The following is a 22,301-nucleotide window of genomic DNA, read 5'->3' as shown; positions in this document are numbered from 1 at the left end:
AAGGAGCTAGGTTATTAGGCATTTAGGGATTGGGTCTTATGTGGACTCAGGTTTCTGTCCTCTGATAAATTCTCACACCAATGAAATGATGATGAGGCTACTGACTGAGAGACAGGTGTGATTTTAAATCATTTATCGTCTTAGAGTGTGATTTATGGATTTGATATGAAGAGGGGAACGTTTTTGTGTTCTTCTTTTGATTTGTTTTTTATTTTGTTTTTTTTTGTCCCAGGTGTGTTCTGGAGATCCCAGCTGTACATCGACCAGCCGCAGTTCTTAAAATTCAACATCTCCGTCCAGAGAGACGCTCTCGTTGGGGTGTACGGACGCAAAGGAATACCGCCCTCACACACACAGGTCGGTCCCACAAACACTTTTATGATGAGTTATTGGTTCAGACGTTCGGACCTTTACATTCATCTGATAGCTGATTGATTCCTTGTTCAGAATAAGCTCTGACTGTGAATGACTGAAAATCTCTTCAATGCACTATTGATTGAAATGTCACCACCTGACACTGATGGGGAAAGGGGCGGGGCCAAGGGACAATCATAATGGAATGAAGTCAAATTGATAAATAAAGCCAAGAGTTTCCTTCTGAAAGACTTTGAACAGGTAAATGAAGACGGCAATGTTTCGCCAGCGATGTCTTTTTTAGGAGTGAAATCCAAAGCTGTCGATAAAAAGGTGATGAGACTTTTTCACTTTAGACAAGAAAAGAGAGGAGTAAGAAAAAGAGGTGTAACCTGCTTAAATAGAAGCTTTATTAAATCAGATCAGCTGTTTCCCTCCGAAAGAGCCCAAAATATCAAAATTACAATGACAATTAAAAAAAAAAAAATCAGCATCTGAAAATCTCCGAACCTTAAAAACCTTCTGCCACTTTGCCAGTGTTGGTAGGTCAAGTGCTCGATGGACTGTGTGTTCATAATGAAGAAGATAAGCTCCTTACAGAGTGAAACTATCCCTTTAATGACTCCACTTACATCTCTGTGTGGCGGATCGTGTCTTTTATCGAGGGATTAATCCACTTATCTGTAAGAGACAGCTTCATAAAATGCCATCCAATCACAGCTTAATGTTAGCGCTTCAGATCAGAAGAGTGTGTGTAGATGTCCTTGTCACAACCTAATCTACGTAAGATCCCTTTATTTCCTTTACTGTGGATCAGTCATGTCACCCTGCAACACTTCTGTAACGGAGACAAAAGTAGAACATTTTCTGTGTTACACTTTTATGATGCTCTGTCTTCATCCAAGTTTATGAACATTTCAATGTTATTCAAACTATAATGAAGCGTTAAAAGAGTCAATCAGCAGAACTTACACAATACAAAGGTCACATTGACTCTGAGAAATAGATCGCTGCATGACATCTTCATCAAAAACAAAAACTGTAACAGCGAGAGATTATTGTATTTAAGCCACTGAGAGTTATGACTTTAATGTTGACACTCTATTACAGATAAAACACCTTTGCACTCTGCTCTTAACAATGACAATATCTGAACAACCAGACAACATTTTTCTTCAGCAGAATCAGAGGGAAAACTATGTCACTTCACATCTCTGAGAAAAGTATTGAACAGAGTAATTCTGTCCTCCAGTACGACTTTGTGGAGCTGCTGGATGGTAGTCGCCTAATTTCCAAAGAAAAACGAGCACTCAGCGACAGCGACGCAGGACACCCAAACGGAGAGGAGACTTCAGGAGGAGCCACCAGACACATCCGCTCAGTGAACGTGCACGAGGCGGGCTTCATTCAGTACCTGGACACGGGGATCTGGCACCTGGCGTTTTACAACGACGGACGCAACACGGAACAAGTGTCTTACAACACCATCGTCATAGGTGAGACGCAGCCGCGTTCGTGGATTCTGAATGTCTGATCAAGTCAAATCTGTTTCTAAAAAAGTGGGCATGAAAAGCGAATACATTCTTTTAGCGCCTTAAAAAGTATTTGAAGTGGCCAGCAGGGGGCGTTTGCTTTCCTGAGTGAGTTTCTGGTTTCAATCAGCAGTTTTCCTTGTTAAAGTGTGACGTTCATTTACAGTAAATAATGCATCCATATATAATGAGGTCAAAACCATGTAGCAGGCTCTCTTTACCGTGACCTCTCAACCACTAAAACAAAGAAAACGTGTGTGTTAAACATCTTATCCAATATGGTCTCTTTCTGTTTCAACATCGATGGAGACGCCCGAAATGACAAACTAAAGTGTCAAATTTAAAGTTTAAAAAACCCACTGTGATGTGATGTCTCTTCTTATGTACATAGTTGGATTTAAAAGTGTGTAAGTAATCTTCTACAGTAGAGACCGTTAAAAAACAAAACCTACAGCATTATATAAAAGTCTTTGAAAACCTGGAACAGTCCTGGAAAAGTTCCTGAGTCTAAATGTCCCGAACACTCAGAGGAGCAGCAGACGGTTCGACCAATCAGTGAATGGAGAGTTAATCAGCCTGGTCCAGTATATTTTCAGCTACTTACTATTAGAAGTGATCAATAAACAAGTGACTCACAGTGTTAAATTGGCCACCTGCTCAGAGCATCCAGAGTCTGTGATTTCATTCTTAGGCCCAGACCAAGCTGTGAAGTTGAGAGTAATCATTATGTGAATGTATCCCTCTATGAACATTTGTACTTTTTGTTCAGAAAGTTGGGAAATGTGGTCATTTTGGGGAGCCACATTTAGAGGAAAAAAGGCTCTCCAAATCAAACTAATGACTAAAATGTCTTTATTGTTCAAAGAAACCCCTGGTTAATCACAGGGTGGGCACACTCTCAGATCATGTGATTACTGTAAAAACACCTGAAACCTTCCTCTTTCACTGCCATGGACATGAAGAGGTTGAGTAGTGCAGTGGTAGACATATGTTAGTAGAAAATGAAGGCAGATGTGTGCGGAGTGAGTGCATCAGAGAGCCAACAGTGGTGTGAATCTGAGAGAGAGAGGCAGTGGGGTAATTGGATGTTGGAATATGTTGATTGGACTGACTGGTTGTAACTACGGCAACCAGCGTTTGACTGGGAACCAAAATCAGCTCTAGCATTTTAATGCTGGACCCCGTCGTTTTCTCTTTCTGACCTTCTCTGCGCCATCTTTTTGCTTTTTCAGTTCTTTGTGATCCAATTTGAGTCATAGCTCTCAACAGCTCACATCTTTCTGTCTTTATTTTGAACTTTGAGGAGTGGAAACTGTGCTGATTATTGGCACTACTGCACCTGCTCTAAGGTGCACTCAGACAAACCTGGTGTAAATATATAGAAATCCAAGGCAAAGACAGTTTACCCTGAAAAAATAATGAAAAATACGCTGAAATAGCTTTGATGTCCGGGGATGCATCAGACGTTGTCCAACCATTTTCCACTGAAACACCGGCCATTTTAAGAGGTGCATGCTTGTCTTCTAGCAGACACAGCTGACACATTATTATAAATCTAATCTGCATCAGGATGTAGTTGGTGATGTGGTGAGACCTGGTTAGTCTGAAGCAGCTGGAAGCAGCAGGACAGATCCTGAGCGTTTCTCTGGATGTTGTTATTTACAGAGACACAACAGCGTTGGTTCATAAAAAAGATCTGCATGAATATTTGCAGGTCATGTTTGCCTGGAAGTTGGTAAATATAACTGGAGGCAACTTGCAACAAAAATGGTCTCCTTTTTTATCTGAACACAGTAAGACATATTACCAGTTATGTAAACTTTAGTGCATACGAGCACAACGTCAAACCAAGATGAAATATCAAAAAGAAAAAGTTTTTGGCATCATATTTTGGGTAATTCCTTTTGAATTCCAGATTCCTGCACAATGTTAAAATTGCACATTTGGCAAAGTTTCTGCACCAAAGGGTTTCCAAACATGTGGTGCAATTTGAACAGTGTCCCCTCCTCTTCTGTCACAAACGTAAACTCAGCACTAAGGAGGACTTCAGGCCTTGAACTGCAGAGCTGTGATTTTGAATTGGATCACAGCTGCTCTCGCTCTTTCCCGTGTCAGCTTTTCTGTGGTTTAAATCTTTGAAAGCTTCTGTGCTGTTTTAATGTCAGATACTTTGACAACCACAGAATACAGCAAAACAGCTCGGTCAGTTAATGGATCATTTTGGGACGATGTTTCACCTTATTAGATGTTTTGTTCCAACAACAAGTGAGCTGCAGACAGCAGTTAAATGATTTTGCCGACCGTGCTGGTTATGGTTTGTAAACTGGTTTGTAACAGACCAAGTGTGATGGAAACCACTGAGGACTGATCTCTGAGGATGATGTATTCATTCTGAATGTGTGTATGTAGAGATCCTCGTAAGTCTTGCCCACCCAATTACCCCCCCCCCTCTCTCTCTCTCTCCTCTTTTTTCCTCATCAGAGTCGATTATGGAGTGCCCTCAGAATTGTCATGGAAACGGAGATTGTCTCTCAGGAGTGTGCCACTGTTTCCCTGGCTTTCTTGGGCCTGACTGCTCGCGAGGTAAAAACATGCACAAACACGCACACACACACACGCGCGCGAACACTCTGCCACCTGTCGAGAGGCGGTAATTGTCGGAGGTTGTTATCCGAGCAGCGAGCGTGACCTCACTCACTCTGGAGGCTCTGTCTCTCTCCACCTGCGTCCTCCTTCGTCAAAGAAAACACAGACTTTTTTACCTTGGCAACCCTTTTCACAGAGGCGTCGCCTGTGTGCATTCAGATGATTTGAAACCAGGTCTATGAATTTAAGATATAAAAACAGTCCAAAATGTAGCTCCGTTCAGACCTCAGAGGAAGAAAAGGATTTCATTTTGTACAAGGTTGCCTGATATTTTGGAGACGTCTTCGTTTGCTTCAAATTCCTTGGAGGAAGAATTCCGTGGTATTCAGGGACCCTTTTTACCTGAAGTCCTTCAATGCATGAATGTTCTTCTGACTTCATGGTTAGTGGATGGGTACTGAAAGTCATTTCAATCATTCACTATCAAAGCTCTTTGGAGTTTTTAAGGGACTTTTATATCTGCATATCTCTCTCTCCACTTCAAGCTCACTCCTGTGAGGTCCAGAAAAGTTCTCCCATCAAAACGCTTTTGAAACAATTTTGTTTTTAGTTTCTTCAAATCTTATTGACTTTCTTTCAGAAAATGAAAAGCCTGTGTTTTTGCACTGGTAGAATTCATGACCTCTATCTCAGAGCACTTCTAACTGGGGCTTTTTAGTGGCAGGTAACCAAAATGAACTAACAACTTTCTTTGTTAGTGACCATTATGTCTGCTTTCATATCTCCGTGTGTTCAATATTTGAATTTGTTCAAGGAAAGAAATCATGAAAATAATTTAAAGGAATCATGTCTCGAGACCTGGAAAGTGACATTGACAAGCGAGGCGCTGTTCAAAAACTGTTCTGCTTTTTCAAACTGCGTTGGTTGTGTATCAAAAACACGGCCTGAGTGAACACGTGCTAAACATGCCCATCTCAAACACACTACAGTGCAAACCAGCTGTTATCTGTCAAACTTTATCTTATCCACCAGACTGAATGACCAAAAACCAAAATCTGATCAATAACCGGAGTAATTAAAGAGCCATGTTTGGATGAAGAACTCTAAGCTGAGACTGTGATGACGGACAACAGGCCTGGTGCATTAGTCCTTTTTGAGACTTTATAATAAACAGCATGTCACGCAGCTCTTACATGTTACAAAACAAACAAACTCTTAAAAAGTCCCAGAATGGCTCCAAGACAATAAAAAGGTTTCGGATATAGTGAGGAGTGTCTGCATCCAGGGCACGATGCAGTCAGTTATTAACATCATTGTTTTTATTTGTTATATGATACTTATATGAGTATGATAGACAGCATGACTGTTTGTCTAAGGGGTGCACATTGAAGGAGTATAGCATTTGGAGGCTCGAGGGAGCATTAGTGTTGTCAGTCTATAAATGTGTTTTGTGTTTCTGATCCACCTCGCTGCAGCTTCCTGTCCGGTGCTGTGCAGCGGTAATGGTCAGTACTCGCGCGGACGCTGTCAGTGCTACAGCGGCTGGAAAGGCACCGAGTGCGACGTTCCAGCCAACCAGTGCATCGACATCCACTGCGGAGGACACGGCATCTGCATCATCGGTGCCTGCATCTGCAACACCGGGTACAAGGGCGAGAACTGTGAGGAAGGTGAGGAGGCCGTTATTACAGAGCAGGAAAACAATGTTTTAAATGCATGTTAACATTGACGGTGTCATGAAAATAATTCAAGTCTTTACTGGTTTCATTTGTAAAGTTATTAGATGTCATCAATGTAGAATCAGGACAATCATAAAGTTATGTTGAAAGAAAAATTCTTACACTTTATTTACTGTAAATAGTGAGACCCTGGCTTCACCTTTACTGTGAGGCTGGGGTTTTGATGGGCCGACTGTAGTGCTCTGTTTTAAAGGTGGTGTCTGAACTGTGCATTTGTTATGACACTTATTTTTCTCATGCGTGTCATTCTCATCAATCAATCTTGATTTGTATATCCCAACTCATATCAAACTGGAGACACTTTATAAAAAGAGCAGGGTTAGACCTTACTCTTTGTTATTTCAGGCTGTTTATAATATTATTCCACTCTGTTATAATGCATTGCATACATTAGAATGAGATTGATTAATGTGTTAATTAGTGCTCTTACAGACCTCCAGGCAGCCTGGAATATCTCTGTGGATTTGGTCTTTTTCTCCATGTGAGCGTTTAGCATTCCTTAGGTGGCATTGATTATTCATTTCCATGTGGTGTGTAATGTGTGTGTGTGTGTGTGTGTGTATGTCTTTGTGTGTGCGATCATGTTGGTCGCGGCAGCGTATTATTTAAGGCCTATATTTAATTGCTTCATCAAAATAACAATAAGTCAAGTTGATTGATGGGCACCGACCAGCATGAACAGAAACCGGAGTCTATGGCTGCATGCTAACGTTACCTGCTGCAGGTGAAAATCCTGTTTCAAAGAATGAAAGCTAATAATCTCACCGAGCTCTGAAGTGAAGCTGCTGACAGGTAGTCTGTTCAGATCGTGTTACAGCTGCTCTGTAAATTAATTTACACTAATCTCTGTCACACACACTAACACACACACAGCGTTACGTCGAGCTGCTGACAGGTTGCTGGCTACAAGCTGTACACACCACGCTAATTTAATCTGAACAGGTCGATGCTAATCTGCTGTTTTCTGGTTGGACACACACGCACACACACACACAAATTTACACAAAATGCATCACTGGGAGCATGACTCCATATGTGTGTGAGTGTGCACACAAACGTGCATACAAATGAATCACACAGGTGTGAACATGCTGTGTTTACCTGCAGGCTACCCAACATGCTTTGTTTCCGATCAGTTCAATCCTCGGTCACGCTAATCCTGTGAGCGAGAGAGAGAATATAACCGAACAACACAGCATGAGTGTGTGTGTGTGTGTATGTGTGTGTGTGTGTGTGTGTGTGTGTGTGTGTGTGTGTGTGCGTTAATCCCATTTACAGCTGCTGAATATACCATTTATGTCATTTACTGTAGGATTTCCTTGAAAGCCCATTGGTTGTAAATCCCAGTAATGAAATGTGATGATGAGGAGGACTCAGCCTTAAAGGCGTGTTAGCGCCAATTACCAAATTCTAATGTTTAGGGCTTTGATTTAGACGCTACAACGACAATAAGCGCCTTTTCTGTACTTCCTTATATCTGCCAACCAGCTTGATGCTAAAACGCCATTAGCTGGTTAAAACAGTTAGCATTGCGATCATTTTAACTAGTAAAAACCATCTGTTTTACTTGTGATTCTGTAACAAACAACACTATATACACTCTGTGGAGAAGATCTGCTGACTCATGCTAGCCTGGTCTGAGCTCCCTTAATAAACATTAAATGCTCTGATCTGATAGCTCGATATGTCTCAGCTGGACATATATCCCTCTGCTGCTGATTTTGGGTGTCGGTTGGTGTGTCGTGGGTTTATGGAAGCATTTTCCCAGTGCCCATCGAAGCTCAAATCTCTTGTATTGAAGAGGAGTAAATGACAATGTGCACCTTCAAACAGAGTGCTGGAGTCTCGTACCCGAGACCAGAAACACATCAACACTTTTCACACCTCGAGGTTTTATTTCGAGCTTCTGTGTTGTGCTAATGATTTCCCCTTCCACACTATTTGCATACTTGTGTTTTCTGATCCTCTGCCAGGATTTATGTTTGGGAGCAGGAGATGACGTTTGTGTGTTCTCATTCATAGTTTTTATCTGCAGGTGAAAACAAAGGCTTTATAAACTGCATTTTAGGTCACAGCTGTTTGTGAGAAAAGTATGTTGGTGGCGCTACACGGTCTGCTCGCTCTCATTGGCTGTTTAGAGAGGCAGCCCAAAAACAAACCAATCAATTCAATGTGAGTCACAAAAAATCCCATCCGTTGATTTGGCTGCCTGATACATTAGAGCAACATTTTAACTGGTTTCAAGCTTTCATCTTCATCATGTTACATAGCTGGAGATTTTATTTGTATTTATTTTATGATTGATTTGGATTTTCTTCATTCCTATTTTCTTCCTTTGTTTTCCTGGATCAGACTTTTCCACGATTGTTTTTCATCTTCACTCAGTTCAAGAGACAGAATCAAAGGTGTCTAACAAAATCAACTCTGTACTTTTCTATCTGTGTCTTCAGTGGACTGCATTGACCCCAGTTGTTCTGCGCATGGCGTGTGTATTCATGGCGAGTGTCACTGTCAGCCCGGCTGGGGCGGCGCCAGCTGTGAGATCGCCAAGGCCATGTGTCCGGATCAGTGCTCAGGTCACGGCACCCACAACGCAGAGACCAGCACCTGTACCTGTGACCAGAATTGGACCGGGCCCGACTGCTCTCTGGGTGAGTGTGTGTGTGTGTGTGTGTGTGTGTGTGTGTGTGTGTGTGTGTGTGTGGTTCTCGAGCACTTTGTGTTTGACGTCTTCACTTCTTACCGAATCTATAAAAAGGAAAACACAACATTTTCACAGCGTATGTAAGACCTGCATCTCACCGAGCTTTAAAGAGTTAATTAAGCGCTTTACAGGATCATTAAGAGAGGATAAGGAAGAGCAGCGTCAGCACAAAATGAAAACAAAAAAGCAATTACAGAGCAGAATATAATTAAGATAACGCCATCATTGCTGCGAGGCTGTCAGAGGAGCAGGAATAAAAGTAGGAACATGTCGCTTGTAAAACAACTAATAAGACATGAGGTGAGTAAGACCGTCGATTAGAAACCTGCGTCTGTAAACATCATTCTGCTGTGATTTAAATGATGATGGAGCTTTAGTTAGGCTGCACGCTCTTCTTCAGCTGTGATCCCCTGACGGCAAAAACATGTTCACTTTTCGAAGTTAGCAGCGGATTGAAACGGGCGGCAGGACCTCGCCCGAGGAGCTCATTTTGAAGAGGCACGGGGTCGGTGACACAGCCGAGGGCTGAAACACATAAAGACTTCAGTAAATCCTGCAAATCAATTCTTAAAGTGACCGGCGGCCAATGAAGAGAAGCTAAAATAGAAGTCGGACTGTCTCAGGATTACTAACAGCCTGTTAGACGGCCTGCAGCAGTGGCTGGTAGGAGCTGCAAACAGGAGAGCGGTCTCCTGACAGAGGGAAGGAGTCAGAGTGCAGCCGAGTGGACAGCATGAAGAAACAGCTCTGTGAGGCTGCAGCTTTCAAATCTGGGATGAGAGGATAGACACAAAACTTTTCCAAGACAACAAAACGCGATGCAACCAGCATTTCGATTTGATTTGGTCAAGATTTCAGGGTCAATACGAAACTTTTCTGTTTGTTTTTAGAACAACAACTGTATAGAAGTTGCATGAAGTTTGTCATTTTGGCCGTTTAGTACCAAAAATGACTATACTGTATTTAGACACAGGTTCCAAAACTTTTCAGCCCATGACCCCTAACCTCAGGATGCTAGAGACTCAGGACTCTCACTGTCTGAGGCTGTTAAAGCATGTAATGCAGCACACATTGGAGCCTTGATTAATACACGTATCTAAACACTGGCATTGGATTATTTGTCTGGTTTAAAGGTTCCAAGAAAAAAATCAGAAAGCTTTTTTTTTTTTCAGTTTGTTTCAGGGAAAAACACCCGGTTTTATATACTGACCAACATGGTAAACCAAGAGAGGAGTAGGCCCATGCATTTCTTCTTGACGTCTGGACATGAGGGGAAAAAATGCATTTTTTAAGTATTTCTGCATTGGCTTCAGGATTGGGATTACGAACACTTTTTATGCGGTCTATGATGTGAAAAATCGTTCTCCACTCTGCGTCCAAAGTGCCTGAGTCAGCTACAGATTTACAGTGTTTGGTTTAGTGATCTGCCACTTGTAATGATAATGTTTGGTTAGCTGCAGGAAGAAAAGCTGCTGGTTTAGGGTCAGAGTTAGGTCGTGGTTAAAGAAACCAAAAGGAAGCGTCAGCAGGAAACATTCAGCGGTCACTGTTGACCCTGACCTCATCCTCAACCGCTTTTCCAGTCAACACAACAAAATCACCGTGTTTCTGTCTCTGCTCCTGACACACATAAGGTATAATTCACATGTCCACGAGAGGATGTTTGTTTGTTTGTTTGTTTGTTTTTAGCGTTAAAACAACCGATGTTTGTGCTCTAGTACAGAGAGAGAGAGAGATGAAGGGAAAGAGAGAGTAAGACAAGTGACAGCACAGATGTAGAGAGAAAAGGTGAGGAGGAACTCAGATCAGGAACAGATGGCTCCACATAAAAACAAAGACAAGAGCAAAGTAAAGTGTGGGTTTCTGTGTGTAAGTGTGTGTGTATGTGTGTCTGTGTGTATGTGTGTCTGTGTGAGTGTGTCTTTGTGTGTGTGTGTCTCTGTGTGTAAGTGTGTGTGTGTGTGTCTGTGTGTGTGTGTCTCTCTGTGTGAGTGTGTCTTTGTGTGTGTGTGTCTCTCTGTGTGAGTGTGTATCTGTGTGTATGTGTGGGTCTCTGTGTGTGTCTCTGTGTGCAAGTGTGTGTGTGTCTGTCTCTGTGTGTATGTGTGTGTGTGTGTATGTGTGTGTGTGTCTGTCTCTGTGTGTATGTGTGTGTCTCTGTGTACGTGTATCTGTGTCTGTGTGTGTGTGTGTGTGTGTGTGTGTGTGTGTGTGTGTGTGTGAGTGTAGCCTCGGGCTCCTTTGCTGAGTATTGTCCTGTCAAAACCATCAAACACACATCCAATTAAGGACTGTCTCACACACAAACACAAACACACACACACAATAATTTGCATGCACATTTGAAATGCACACACCTTTTTTACTTGCAGATATAAAACACTGGAACTGCAGTATATGGTAATCTCTGTCATGGATACTAACATGAGATTTGAGTTTCATTTCGATTCTACATGTTTTATCTTTTAATAAGAAGATTATTAGTTTTTAATCAAATCATGAATTTTTAGAGATGTAAATGAAGAGTCAGAGAGAGCTGCTTTCTGCGTGTTCACATTAGCTCAGCTTGTGTTTTTTAAATACCTGCTTTTTGAATCATTGAAAAGACAAAGTTAAAAAACTATTCACAGAGACTCCTTCTATTCAAATCAGCAGACACATTCATGAACATTTGCCTGTGACCTGCTTTGAGTTGTCAGAGGACTTGAGAAGAGCTACAAAAGCTCGAGTACGTACCATTTCACATCCACGACTGGAGGAGCTGAGACGTTAGGAAACAATGCAAGCAACAGACACAAGGAGACACATCGGTGAAGTGAAGAAAAAAAAACACTCAGCTGCAATGCAGATATTTGATTGGCTTAGCAACATCAAGTAGGAGAATTTTCAAAGCATGCGATGGGTCTTTGAGTGTCCTGTTGAAATAGTTCCCTCAACTCTGGAAAAGTTGTGCTGATTTAAAAAAAAAAAAAAAAAACCAGAAACACAGAAAACTTGAAAACTGAGACTTCAGAAAGAATCGAGATGCTCGTGAATCTTTGGGTTACCCGTGATTATCTTCTCGAACCATTCAAACCGAAACTTAAGAGGCATTAAAAGAGGTCTCATGTGTGACACTGTGAGGGGTAAACGACTTCACATTTCAGCGATTAAGAAAAACATTCATCTGCTTCGTCTCTTTAAAGATTTAGACCAAACACGATATATTACAGAGAGAGACTGACAGCTGTGTCCAGGACATCTTTATACACACACACACACACACACACACACACACACACACACACACACCTACACACACACACACACACACACTCACACCTACACACACACACACACCTACACGCATACACAGAAGTCCAGGTGAATCAGGGACAGTCTAGTGGTGTCGGGCTCTTAATTGATTTTTTAATTTATGTCTCATTAAACCGTGTGGACAGGTCGTTATGTTTAGAGGACAATCAGTTCTGTTTGAGCTCCGCACCGCTCCACTGCTTCCTGTTCAGACGCTCAGTTTAGTGCCTATTGATGTCTGCAGGAGATTAATATATGACCCTAATTATAGATATGAATTAATTAATAACTTTAAATGCATTTTGAGAGAGTGCTGTGATAAGAGAAGGCACAGAGCTAAGACTGAGTAATGATTAACAATGCTCCTAGTAAGATTATCGACCAGTACCTGAAAGCAAACACCCCCCCACTTTGCATCTCACGCACGCACACACACACGCACAAACACAAACACATGAACAAACACACAAAAAGACACACACACTTAACTGTTTGTGTGTCTCATTACTGTAGCTGGCTACCAAAGGCTGGCAATTTCCATAAATCACCTGTCTCCTGCAGGTTCATCTCACCATCTTCCCTTCCTCAGGTCAGATGGTTTTATATGAGCTCCTGCTTGGTTAACAAGTAATATCTGATATTCATGGAGACTGAGCAAAGCAGCCACTGTTAACGGATACGAATGCAAAAGATTTTCAATCTTCGTCCGTCGTTTTCACTTTTGTCCGAATAATGGACAATACTAGCTTAATGAGCTTCAGTTACAGTTAGGACTGATCTCTCCATGTGCAGAGATAAAGAAGTCTAAAATAGTGGCTCAAGTTAAATCCAGGAACTCAGCTGCTACAGTTGGAAAGTTTCCTGACAAAAACTGCTCTTAAAGGTCACATACACTGTAAAGTCTCAGAGCTCCCCATAACGTGTGTGAAGTGTCTTGTTCCAAATCCACTCTGATCCTGTATTTGATCATGTCTATTTCAGCCCTGCTCAGAACAGGCTGTTTCTGTGTCTGTAGCTTTAAATGAAAATGAGCTGTTTCTGACCATGCCCCCTCTCTGGAAGGGCTTTGGCTTTCTCGCTCCATGTCCTATTGTTTATGGTGAGAGGGCAGAACAAACACTTAGCTGTGGGAGTGTCACTCACCTGCCCTTTGTGATGTCATGAAGGGAAAATCTCCACACAGCCTGTTCCATCACACATTTTCTGAAAAGTTGAGCAGGCAAAAAAATAAAGTAGAGGATGGACTTTTCTCATAATTGGGGAGGTTGTCGACAGGCAGAGCACAAAAATATGTTGACGTTTATTTTACATAATGTGTGACCTTTAAAAGACAGACATGTTACTTTCCCTGTGGCTTGCCCGACGTGACTGTGCGGCCTGTTTTTTTTGCAAATTGAAAGTTCTTTGCAATATGGCTCATTTGCATCAACAGGTGTTGTTATGTCCTACATTTTTGCATAATGGCTCATTAAAATACACGCAAACGGCATCAACACACAGGCGCTGTTTTCTCTGCATATTTAGGGCTGCATCTATCTTCGTGTGTGCTCTGAGAAATAGACACTGTCTTTTTGTCTGGTTTGTGCAAAAGTCAGACACACTTTTTGAAAATCAGGCACTCGCACTATACACTTCAAAATATTTCCCATTATGAAAAGAGATGCGTGTTTTCACCACTGGGTCAGTTCATTGTTTTTGGCTTACTCTTTTCCAGGTGTGACGGTGGGCTGCAGACAGCCACATTAGGGAGAATGAAGGTTTACTTGTAAGATTGTTTTTAGCTACAGGGTTATTCTCATAAGCACAGTGAGTCAGAACTAATTATGCCCATAGTGTTTTCCTGTATTAACACAAAACATTAGAAGCATGTGTTCTACTCCCTCATGCAGACATTGTGAGGCGATAAAAGAGGCTACAGCAGTCCACCTGTCAACATGTTTGTATCCTGCTCAACATCAGAATAAAAAAACACTTATTAACATAGAACTGCATGAGGCGCTTTCTTCATCTTGTCTCTACAGCTGTCTGCGTTCATTTCCTCTCCTGAGCCTTAGCACCAAAACATGTTTGATTCAGCATAAAAGGGAGATTTATTTGTCAAATGTTATTTCCCTGCCAATAGGTGAGATTGGCTTTGTTGAATTATAAACTAAGTTATTTTCATCCTGAATACATCAGGAGTCGTATTTCACATTTTTCATAAATTACAGTATATACAGTTTATACTTGTTTTTAAGCGTGTAACTTGAGTTGGAAACACATGTGTTTGTGTCTTCATGTTTTGCTCGTTTCTCCCACAGAGGTGTGCGAGGTGAACTGTGGCAGCCACGGCGTCTGTTACGGCGGCGTGTGTCGTTGTGAGGAGGGCTGGACGGGAACCGTGTGTGACCAGAAGGCCTGCCACCCCATGTGTAGCAAGAACGGCGTTTGCAAGGAGGGCAAGTGTGAGTGTGACCAGGGCTGGACCGGAGAGCACTGCAACATCGGTGAGTGGATCTCACAAACACACAGAGACAGAACGGGGGGGGGGATAACATGACAGTTATAACTCCACATGCAAATCTTTAACCAAATCTTTGTGACTGGTGTCGCTCACTTTAATGAAACAATGTCTGGAAAAACATCCTTATCTTTTTGTGCAAACTGACTGTTTTTGTTTGCTAAGTTACTCTTTAACAGGTTGGAGAATTTGCAGGAGCTTCCTTAAACCTGAGCAAAGAAAAACCTAACGTTAGTCGTGACATTTAAACGTACTCTCTCTTTTCTTCATGGGTTCTACCAGATTAGCACAATGTTGCTGCTAATTAATTGCGTGTCCATGTTTGTTTAGGATTCTGCTGTCATTCAATAAAACACTGAAGTGGCTTTAGTGGCACAAGTGGAAATGAGATCTAGGTTGTAAAAATCCCAATTATCCCTCAAAATGTCTTTTCCTTTGACCATTACTCGGAGGAAAACTCTCAACTTGTTTTCTGTTTCCTGAGGGTAGTGTAATAGGCCGTCTCACTCTGCAGCACAACAAAAAGCTGCGTCTCTTCAGGTCACTTCTGCTTCTAATTACTCCTGAAATCACTTTAAACAATGGAACACTTCTTTTACTTGTGGGAGGAATTTGAGGCTGAACTAAAACAGGAAAGTTGGAGCCATAAAACTAAAACATGTGATGGTACAGTACGACAGATCAGAGACAAAAGACAACGTTTAAGTATCAGTTCAATAATTAGGAATTAATTCAAGTGATTGTCTGATGAAGGCAACAGATAATCTTGGAAATGTCTTCATATGGAACAATGAGTGATGAACTTCTGAAGGAAAACAGGAATTAACAGGGTAGATATTATGGGATGCGAGGGAGGAGGTGTAACGAGCACAGTAAACTGAGGCTAAAGAAGTATTTTGTATCTTTCGTATGAAACAGGAAAAGTAATGCTACTACAACAAATGCTAAAAAAGACTCAACACATTTTTCCAGATGAATGTGCTGTATACAGACTTTAAAGCATCACAAAGGGTCTATTTTTTAACATCTTAAAATCATCAATCAACATAAACTGCATGAATTCATTACATGGAGGATTCCAGTGAGTTAGTGATTTAAAGTTTGTGCAGCTCGGTTCACAGCCCCCATCTTAGCCATGCACAAGAGTGTCAGAGGAACACTGATTTTAACACTGTGTTTTCATTGGTCTATAATAACAGCTCTGTTTGTTTGTAAGGAAAAGAAACGTCTGCAGACAACAAATAACTTCCTGAACAATTAACATTAAATGAATCCTCATATAAGATCAAGCTCAGTGCCTGTCAAATAATGTTGCAGCAGCTCAGCATGCAGCCCCCTACAGTACATCAGGTTTTTAATGTAAAACAGCTTTATGAAGTATTTTCACAAGTTTTAAAAGATGCCTCTGTTTGTAAGTGAGTGGATTTTAATTCTGCAGACAATAGAAGACCTGAATGAAGCCATCCATACAAACATGCTAATTGTCTCCATTCAGGCTTACATGCAGGCTCAGCTTGCATTCCATCTAGACTTGATCCTCTACTCGTTTTAGCCGTGTTAGTTGTTTAAATAAGATGTCATTTTTTTGGGATACAGAGGTTTCCAGCAGACAGTTAGAGACCTGAATAAATCCTTACAGTACATTCAATCAAGCTAAATCTCTGACAACAAGCAGCAGCTCAGCTCGCAGCTCCCCCAGACTCTGTTGTCAGAGTCCAAATGTATGGCTGTTGATTTTGATTATTGGAGGCCTCTGTGGATTATCTGGCTCATGTTTAAAACAATGGTTGATAACTCATTTGTGATGTTTACAGCCTGAATGTTGTTATTTCTGGAAAAAAGAAGATATTCAACAAAATATCTGTCAGGCAACTCGTGGTTTTCTCAGCTGCTGATTCAAATCAATCACTGACTTTTAAAGGCCAGCCCTGTATTTCTGCAGGAAAAACCAATGCATACCGTATACACAGTATACATTGAGATACATGGATTTCTGCACATGTTGCTGGACTGTTTCTTCATTTAAAACAAATCAAACGACTTAAGAAACATGCTAGTTTTCTGTTGATGCATCAAGTTTTCCGTGTTTCATTATTTGCAGTCCTGACAGCGGGGATTGTGCTTTTCAAGTGAGAATCTGTGGCGAGTTTAGAAACCTCGTCCTGTTGTGTTGTGATAGTCAAACAGGGAACGCACACTGAGCAGCGGGGCCTTTGTGGCAGCTCCAGCTCTTCACCAAACCCCACACTTAAAAAGCTATTTGTTGTCAAACAGACAGACAGCTACAGTAACACTGGGAAAGAGCAACAAATTGGCTCTGGTTATTGTCAGTTTTAAGCACACACATGGAAAGATGCACGCACACACAGTCAGAGAGGGATGCTGAGAGTAGTGAGATGAGGAGGAATCCAGTTAAAGTGCTCAGCCAACAAACAGCTTGTTGTTTGTTTAGACGGAGAGGATTCATTTTCTTCTTCTGTCTCTAAACATCACATGAATGCCTCGTGTTCGAGTCCACTGGAAACTTAGACGTCACCGACGAGTCTTTTCCAATTCATTAATTGGATGTTTTTGTATTTCAGCATGGAAAGAGCCGCAAGACACAGGGCAATAATATTCATGATTGTTTAGCCTAAGATTCTTTTTTTTGTCTGCGTTTGCTTCTAAAGCTTTTCATACCTGCTGAATCCGATTCTGCCTGTGTATCAGTACTGAACACTTTGTTTCTATCTTTTCTTCTGTACTTTTCCTTCCTTCTTAAAGCTCACAATCCGGACATTAGAGTCAAAGGTACTGTACTCTTTTCCTCTTCGTCCTCCCATCACCAGCTTTTCCTCTCCCTCCCTCCCTCCCTCCCTCCCTCCCTCTCTTGCGTTTGATTTCTTCCTGTGTTGTGGAGCTGTGGCTGAAGACGATGGCGACTTTGAGTTGAATTATTTATACAGAAAGATTTTGTTTTTGATATCTGGTTTTGTTTTCTTCTCCTCCCCTCCATCCTTTTGCCAACTCCGATAACATGCATCATTACTGTGGCTTTAAATATATACAGGCTTTGTCTGTGTCTTCTGCAGAAAAATGAACTTTAAAATGTGTTTGATTCTCCTGTCAGGTCCTACATGTGGTTGTTTTGAGAAAGTATCCAGTAGTTGCTTTTAAATGACTTTGGATGTGTTTCTCTTCTGTTCGTCATCTGATGAGTGTTAAAATCTTTACAGAATCTCAAACACAGAAAAGGACAACTTCTTTTTTTTTTTTTTTTTTTTTTTTTTTTTTTTTAAACCCTTAAGTGCATTAACAGTGAGTGTTCAGTGTTTATTACCATGAAAAAAAGTTACACAAACATGAAAGTTTCTGGACAAATGCTTTAAAATATGAAGTTGGTTCATTTAGTCAAAAGTCGGCTCCTCTTGGAGTCACAGATGTTGGACGAGTCCCGGACTTTCATCCGATGGGAAACCAACAGTCAAGGATTGAGAAGCTGACGAAAGACGGCGTCTTTTTTAGCTACCAAACATTTTTATCACAATCCTTTAGTATCTCAAAGCAGCTGTGAGGATGTTGGTGACCTCTGTAGATAAACTGGTACGTCTTATATTCAGTCTTTCCACAGGATCTGTGTGCAAAGCATGAAGCTCAAGTTTAACATCCAACAGAAATGTTAGGTAACTGAATATGTCCCAAAACATACTCTACCACAAGCATTAGAAGAAGTACATGGGTGGTAGATTACGGTATTGAGCGATCCATGTTCATATCTGTACCTCAGATTGTTAAATCATACAAAACCTTCCCCACGTTCTGAGAAACTATTCCAACATCTACAACATTTATAAATCTGTGTCCACAAACATTTTACAAAAAAGTGTCTCAAGATTGCAAATCAACCAGAGCGGATTGTAAACCAAGTAAAACTGAAAGTTAAAATTAACAAACAGCTCTTTTTTTAATCTCAGCTGACACTCGCACCGGGTTGCAGCAGCCATGCATTAATTTAAATATAGTTTAGTTTGAACGTTATATTTATATTATTACGTTTTACGTACGACTGAGGTGGTGCACCGGCTGAGAGACTTTTTCATTAATTCTAATGTAAATCTTACACCCACAGTGCCTCCTGTTAGGTGTGAAGTCCTTCGTTAAATACGGTTGTCATGGTATTTTGGAGGTGTGATGAGGCGGAGCAGAGAGCTGTATGGGCTGCATACTGAGTTCCCGATGATATATCAAAGATGCTTCCACAACAGAGTACTGATAAATGACATTGTGTTTGAGTTGAAGATTTTACCGCTCCATGTCTTGTTTTACACAAGCTGCAGCTTAACGTTGCAGCTTTTTCCATTTTCGTCGCAGTTGTTGGATTTCCCGACACTTCACCAAAGTGATCTCTTCAGTGATGATTAGACATTAAGAGGTCACACTTTGATCAACACTGCATTAAAAAAAATGATTTTCACTGATTGGCAGCAGGAAGTAAAATGTCACATCTGTCACAATATTCTGCTTAGTTCTGAGCTCATGCTGTATTAGTGCACCTCTGTGGTGCAACTAAACAATGACACACACACAAAGTCAGGACTGAACGAGACTCAACACAGGGTTCAGTGTGGAGCCTAACTCAAGACCAAACCTGCACTCGTCTGGTGCAGCAGGCCACACGGGGGCTGATACATGATCCTGGGCTCCTGTTGGAGAAAAAAAACAATGATTGCAATATCCACATGTATTATTCTCTGTAATGGTTTGGTATTGATGAAAACATCCTCCAGTCTGTGATTAGAAGACAACTTAGAATCAATTGTTGTTGATTTTGAAAAACCTTTTCAGCTTTTTTCTTTTCTTTTCTTTATCGGTTGCCTTTTGTCCTCTCCCCCTCGTGTGTGATTTCAATGTGAATGAAGACAAATTGAATGACCTGCTCGTTTCGTACGCTGTGAAGGCTCTCCTGCAGTGTTATTGCACTCCCTTGATCCCATCTCTGTTCTTCCTCTCCTTCTCCTCCTCCTCCTCTTCCTTTGGCTGCCATTTCCATCTGTCCATCACAGAGAGTATATTTGGCAGTGCTGCTTTTGTTTCGATTTACTTTTTTTCCCTAATTTTCCTCCCTCTCTCCCTCGTGCCCTCTCCTATTCTCAGGATATAAAGGTAATTCATACCAAAGACTCAATAAAGGCCTTTCTGTCCCAAAATACAACCACTTCACACTTTCCTTGTTGACTTCCTTTGGTTCTGATTTATTCCATTTCACGTTACATCTCCTGTCTTCTCCTTTTTTTTTTTTTATTTGGAGTCTTTAGAAACACTCGCTGTATCTGTTTGTTTGTTTGTTTGTGGTTTTTGGTTTTATTATTTTATTCTTCTGTACATTCTGAGGTCTCAGTGTTGGGTTTGTTTGTTTCTGGTCACATCCTTTTTAACCCTGTTTCTCACACAAACAACACACGTGAAGACACACACGACTCCATGTTTCGTCTTGCATCTACGAGCCTGATATATCTGTTTGTGTTAGTTTAGCCAGCTGCTGCCCCCCCCCCCCTGTCTTCTGTCTCTCTCCACTCTCCTGTCTCTCTCTACTTTCCATCTTTACATTCATCCCTCGTTCTGTCTCTCTAAACTGGGCTTTGATTGGGTCTGATATTCACTGTTTATTGATCGGTCTATCTGATTGTCTATTCTGTGATCGGGGAATGTCAAACAGAGGCAGAAAGTATAGCCTTCGGAGGCATGAAGTCCAAAGCACCCTGTCCTCCCTATACTTTGTGCACTGTGTATCTGTCTACCTGTTGTGTTTTCACATGGATTCTACCTGTGATTGAGTTTGATTCCCACCGACTAGCACGCCAACACCAACAAAATTTTCAATCCAAAGTAGAAAAACACGTTTCATGAAAGATTTGGTTCGACTCTATTTTGGTAGAAATCTTTGACATTTTAACTTTCTAGAAAAAAAAAAAAATTCTACTGAAGCCCTAAGCGGTGCAGCCATAGTTTTGATCATACTCTACTTTCCAGTGGTTGTTTTTGTCTCAGTCCCTAAGTTGTTTATCTCACGTTAACAAAGTTTTTTTTTTCTCTTCCAGTCTAGAAAACAAAACAACATGCTGGTCGCTTTGATTATGGATTTTTGTTTTGTGCCACATTGGCCTTCGTACGTTTCTATGGGGAAAGTTTTATCCTCTATCCAAGTACTTTGGTTTACATCACAGAATCATCCAGTCTTTGATTAGATGATCCTTTCTTACTGTTGTCTTTTCAAGAGCTCCATTTATTTTTGTATCCTCAAAGATGCAAAAGCACAAAACAAAAATCAGCCATGAAGGCGACCAGCGTGTTGTTCTGTTTCTCCTTCTCGCTCAAACAAGCTTTGTTGACCTGAGTGAAATAACTTAGAGATTGAGAACAAAACAACCATAAAGGACTCATCATCACTGGAAAGTGAAGTCATAAAATAAAAGGATGCATGTCCGCTTAGGGCTTCCGTAGATTTCCGTTTTTTTTTTTGTTTTTGCTCGTTTGCCTCTACACCTGTTTTATCTGATTTTGATCACATAACATGTTTCTTCCTTATTGATGAAAACTACTCTCTTGAATCAATTTCCAACTGCAGCACTCAGTGAACTTTGTCCATGGTTCATGTGAAACTACAACATCAGTGCATTTCACCTGAGGCTGACTGTCTGTCTGTCTGTCAGTCTGTGTCTCTCTCACACGTGGATTAATGTTTCCACCTGTTTTATTTGTCGATCGATCTGTCTTTCAGTCTGTCAGTCCATCCGTAGGAGAAAGCGTCATCACTCAGGGCTGTCACACACATTAGGCTTCAACCAATGTGTCTCTTTGAAGGGTTTCTGAAGGTGTTTTTGGACTGAAGCTGCTGACAGTGAGTGTTTTCTGCTGACCTGACAAAGGTTAAAATTTAGTGTTTCCTTGAGCCTGAAGAAAAGTCTTTTAAAAAAGTGTTGAGACTTTGCTGGGACAGTCACGCTCCAGTAAACTGCAGAATTTTTTTATTTAGAGTAGTGTGATTCGTTGCATTAAAAACTGCAAATCCCACTGTTGCATCCAACAAAGTGCTCTGTGGATGGGAAGTATAGGAGCATCAAATGGACTGTAGAGACAGCCGTACGAGTCTGTACAGCAGGGTTACAGTAGTTTCTGCTCGTCATGGGTCAACTAAATTCAGTGTTTAATGTTTTGTCAAGTAAGAAATGATTGCCTTTTTAATAAAAAAAAAACAACAACAACAAAACATCAGATTTCTGTACAAAAATAACCGATGCAGTGCCGGGTCTGCACACATTGACTATCACAGTGCTTTTACAAAGTCATGGTGCTCCGGGTTTAACCCACATTTATTGTCAAGTCAAGTCAAACTCCATTCAAGGTCCAAAGTGTAGCATAATCTATGGGCAGAAATGGGATATCATCTTAAATACAGTTTTTATGATGCGTCTACGGTAGCCCAGAATGGACAAACCAAAGGCTGGCTTTAAAGAGATCCTAAACATTTCTTAATGTTCGCAAGTTTAGCATGTTCTGGCTTTTCTCATAAAGGCTCAGGAGAGGAAGATGAAGGTAGCAGACAGTATCTGCTG

At 41.1% G+C, this 22,301-nt stretch overlaps 1 protein-coding gene across 1 annotated transcript in view; it reads left to right on the top strand.

The window, feature by feature from the left end:
* tenm3 (teneurin transmembrane protein 3) overlaps nucleotides 1-22,301 on the top strand; it is a 212,732-nt gene that overhangs the window by 127,119 nt on the left and 63,312 nt on the right. The window contains 6 exon segments of the mRNA XM_079338171.1: nucleotides 233-357; nucleotides 1,607-1,850; nucleotides 4,368-4,469; nucleotides 5,948-6,142; nucleotides 8,662-8,862; nucleotides 14,510-14,695. Coding sequence (XP_079194297.1) covers nucleotides 233-357; nucleotides 1,607-1,850; nucleotides 4,368-4,469; nucleotides 5,948-6,142; nucleotides 8,662-8,862; nucleotides 14,510-14,695 — 1,053 coding nt within the window.

The sequence above is a fragment of the Symphodus melops genome (assembly GCF_947650265.1).
Source record: "Symphodus melops genome assembly, chromosome: 2".
In the NCBI taxonomy this organism is placed as follows: Eukaryota; Metazoa; Chordata; class Actinopteri; order Labriformes; family Labridae; genus Symphodus; species Symphodus melops.
Note: the sequence above shows the minus strand (reverse complement) of the source record. Positions and strands in the feature narration are given on the sequence as shown.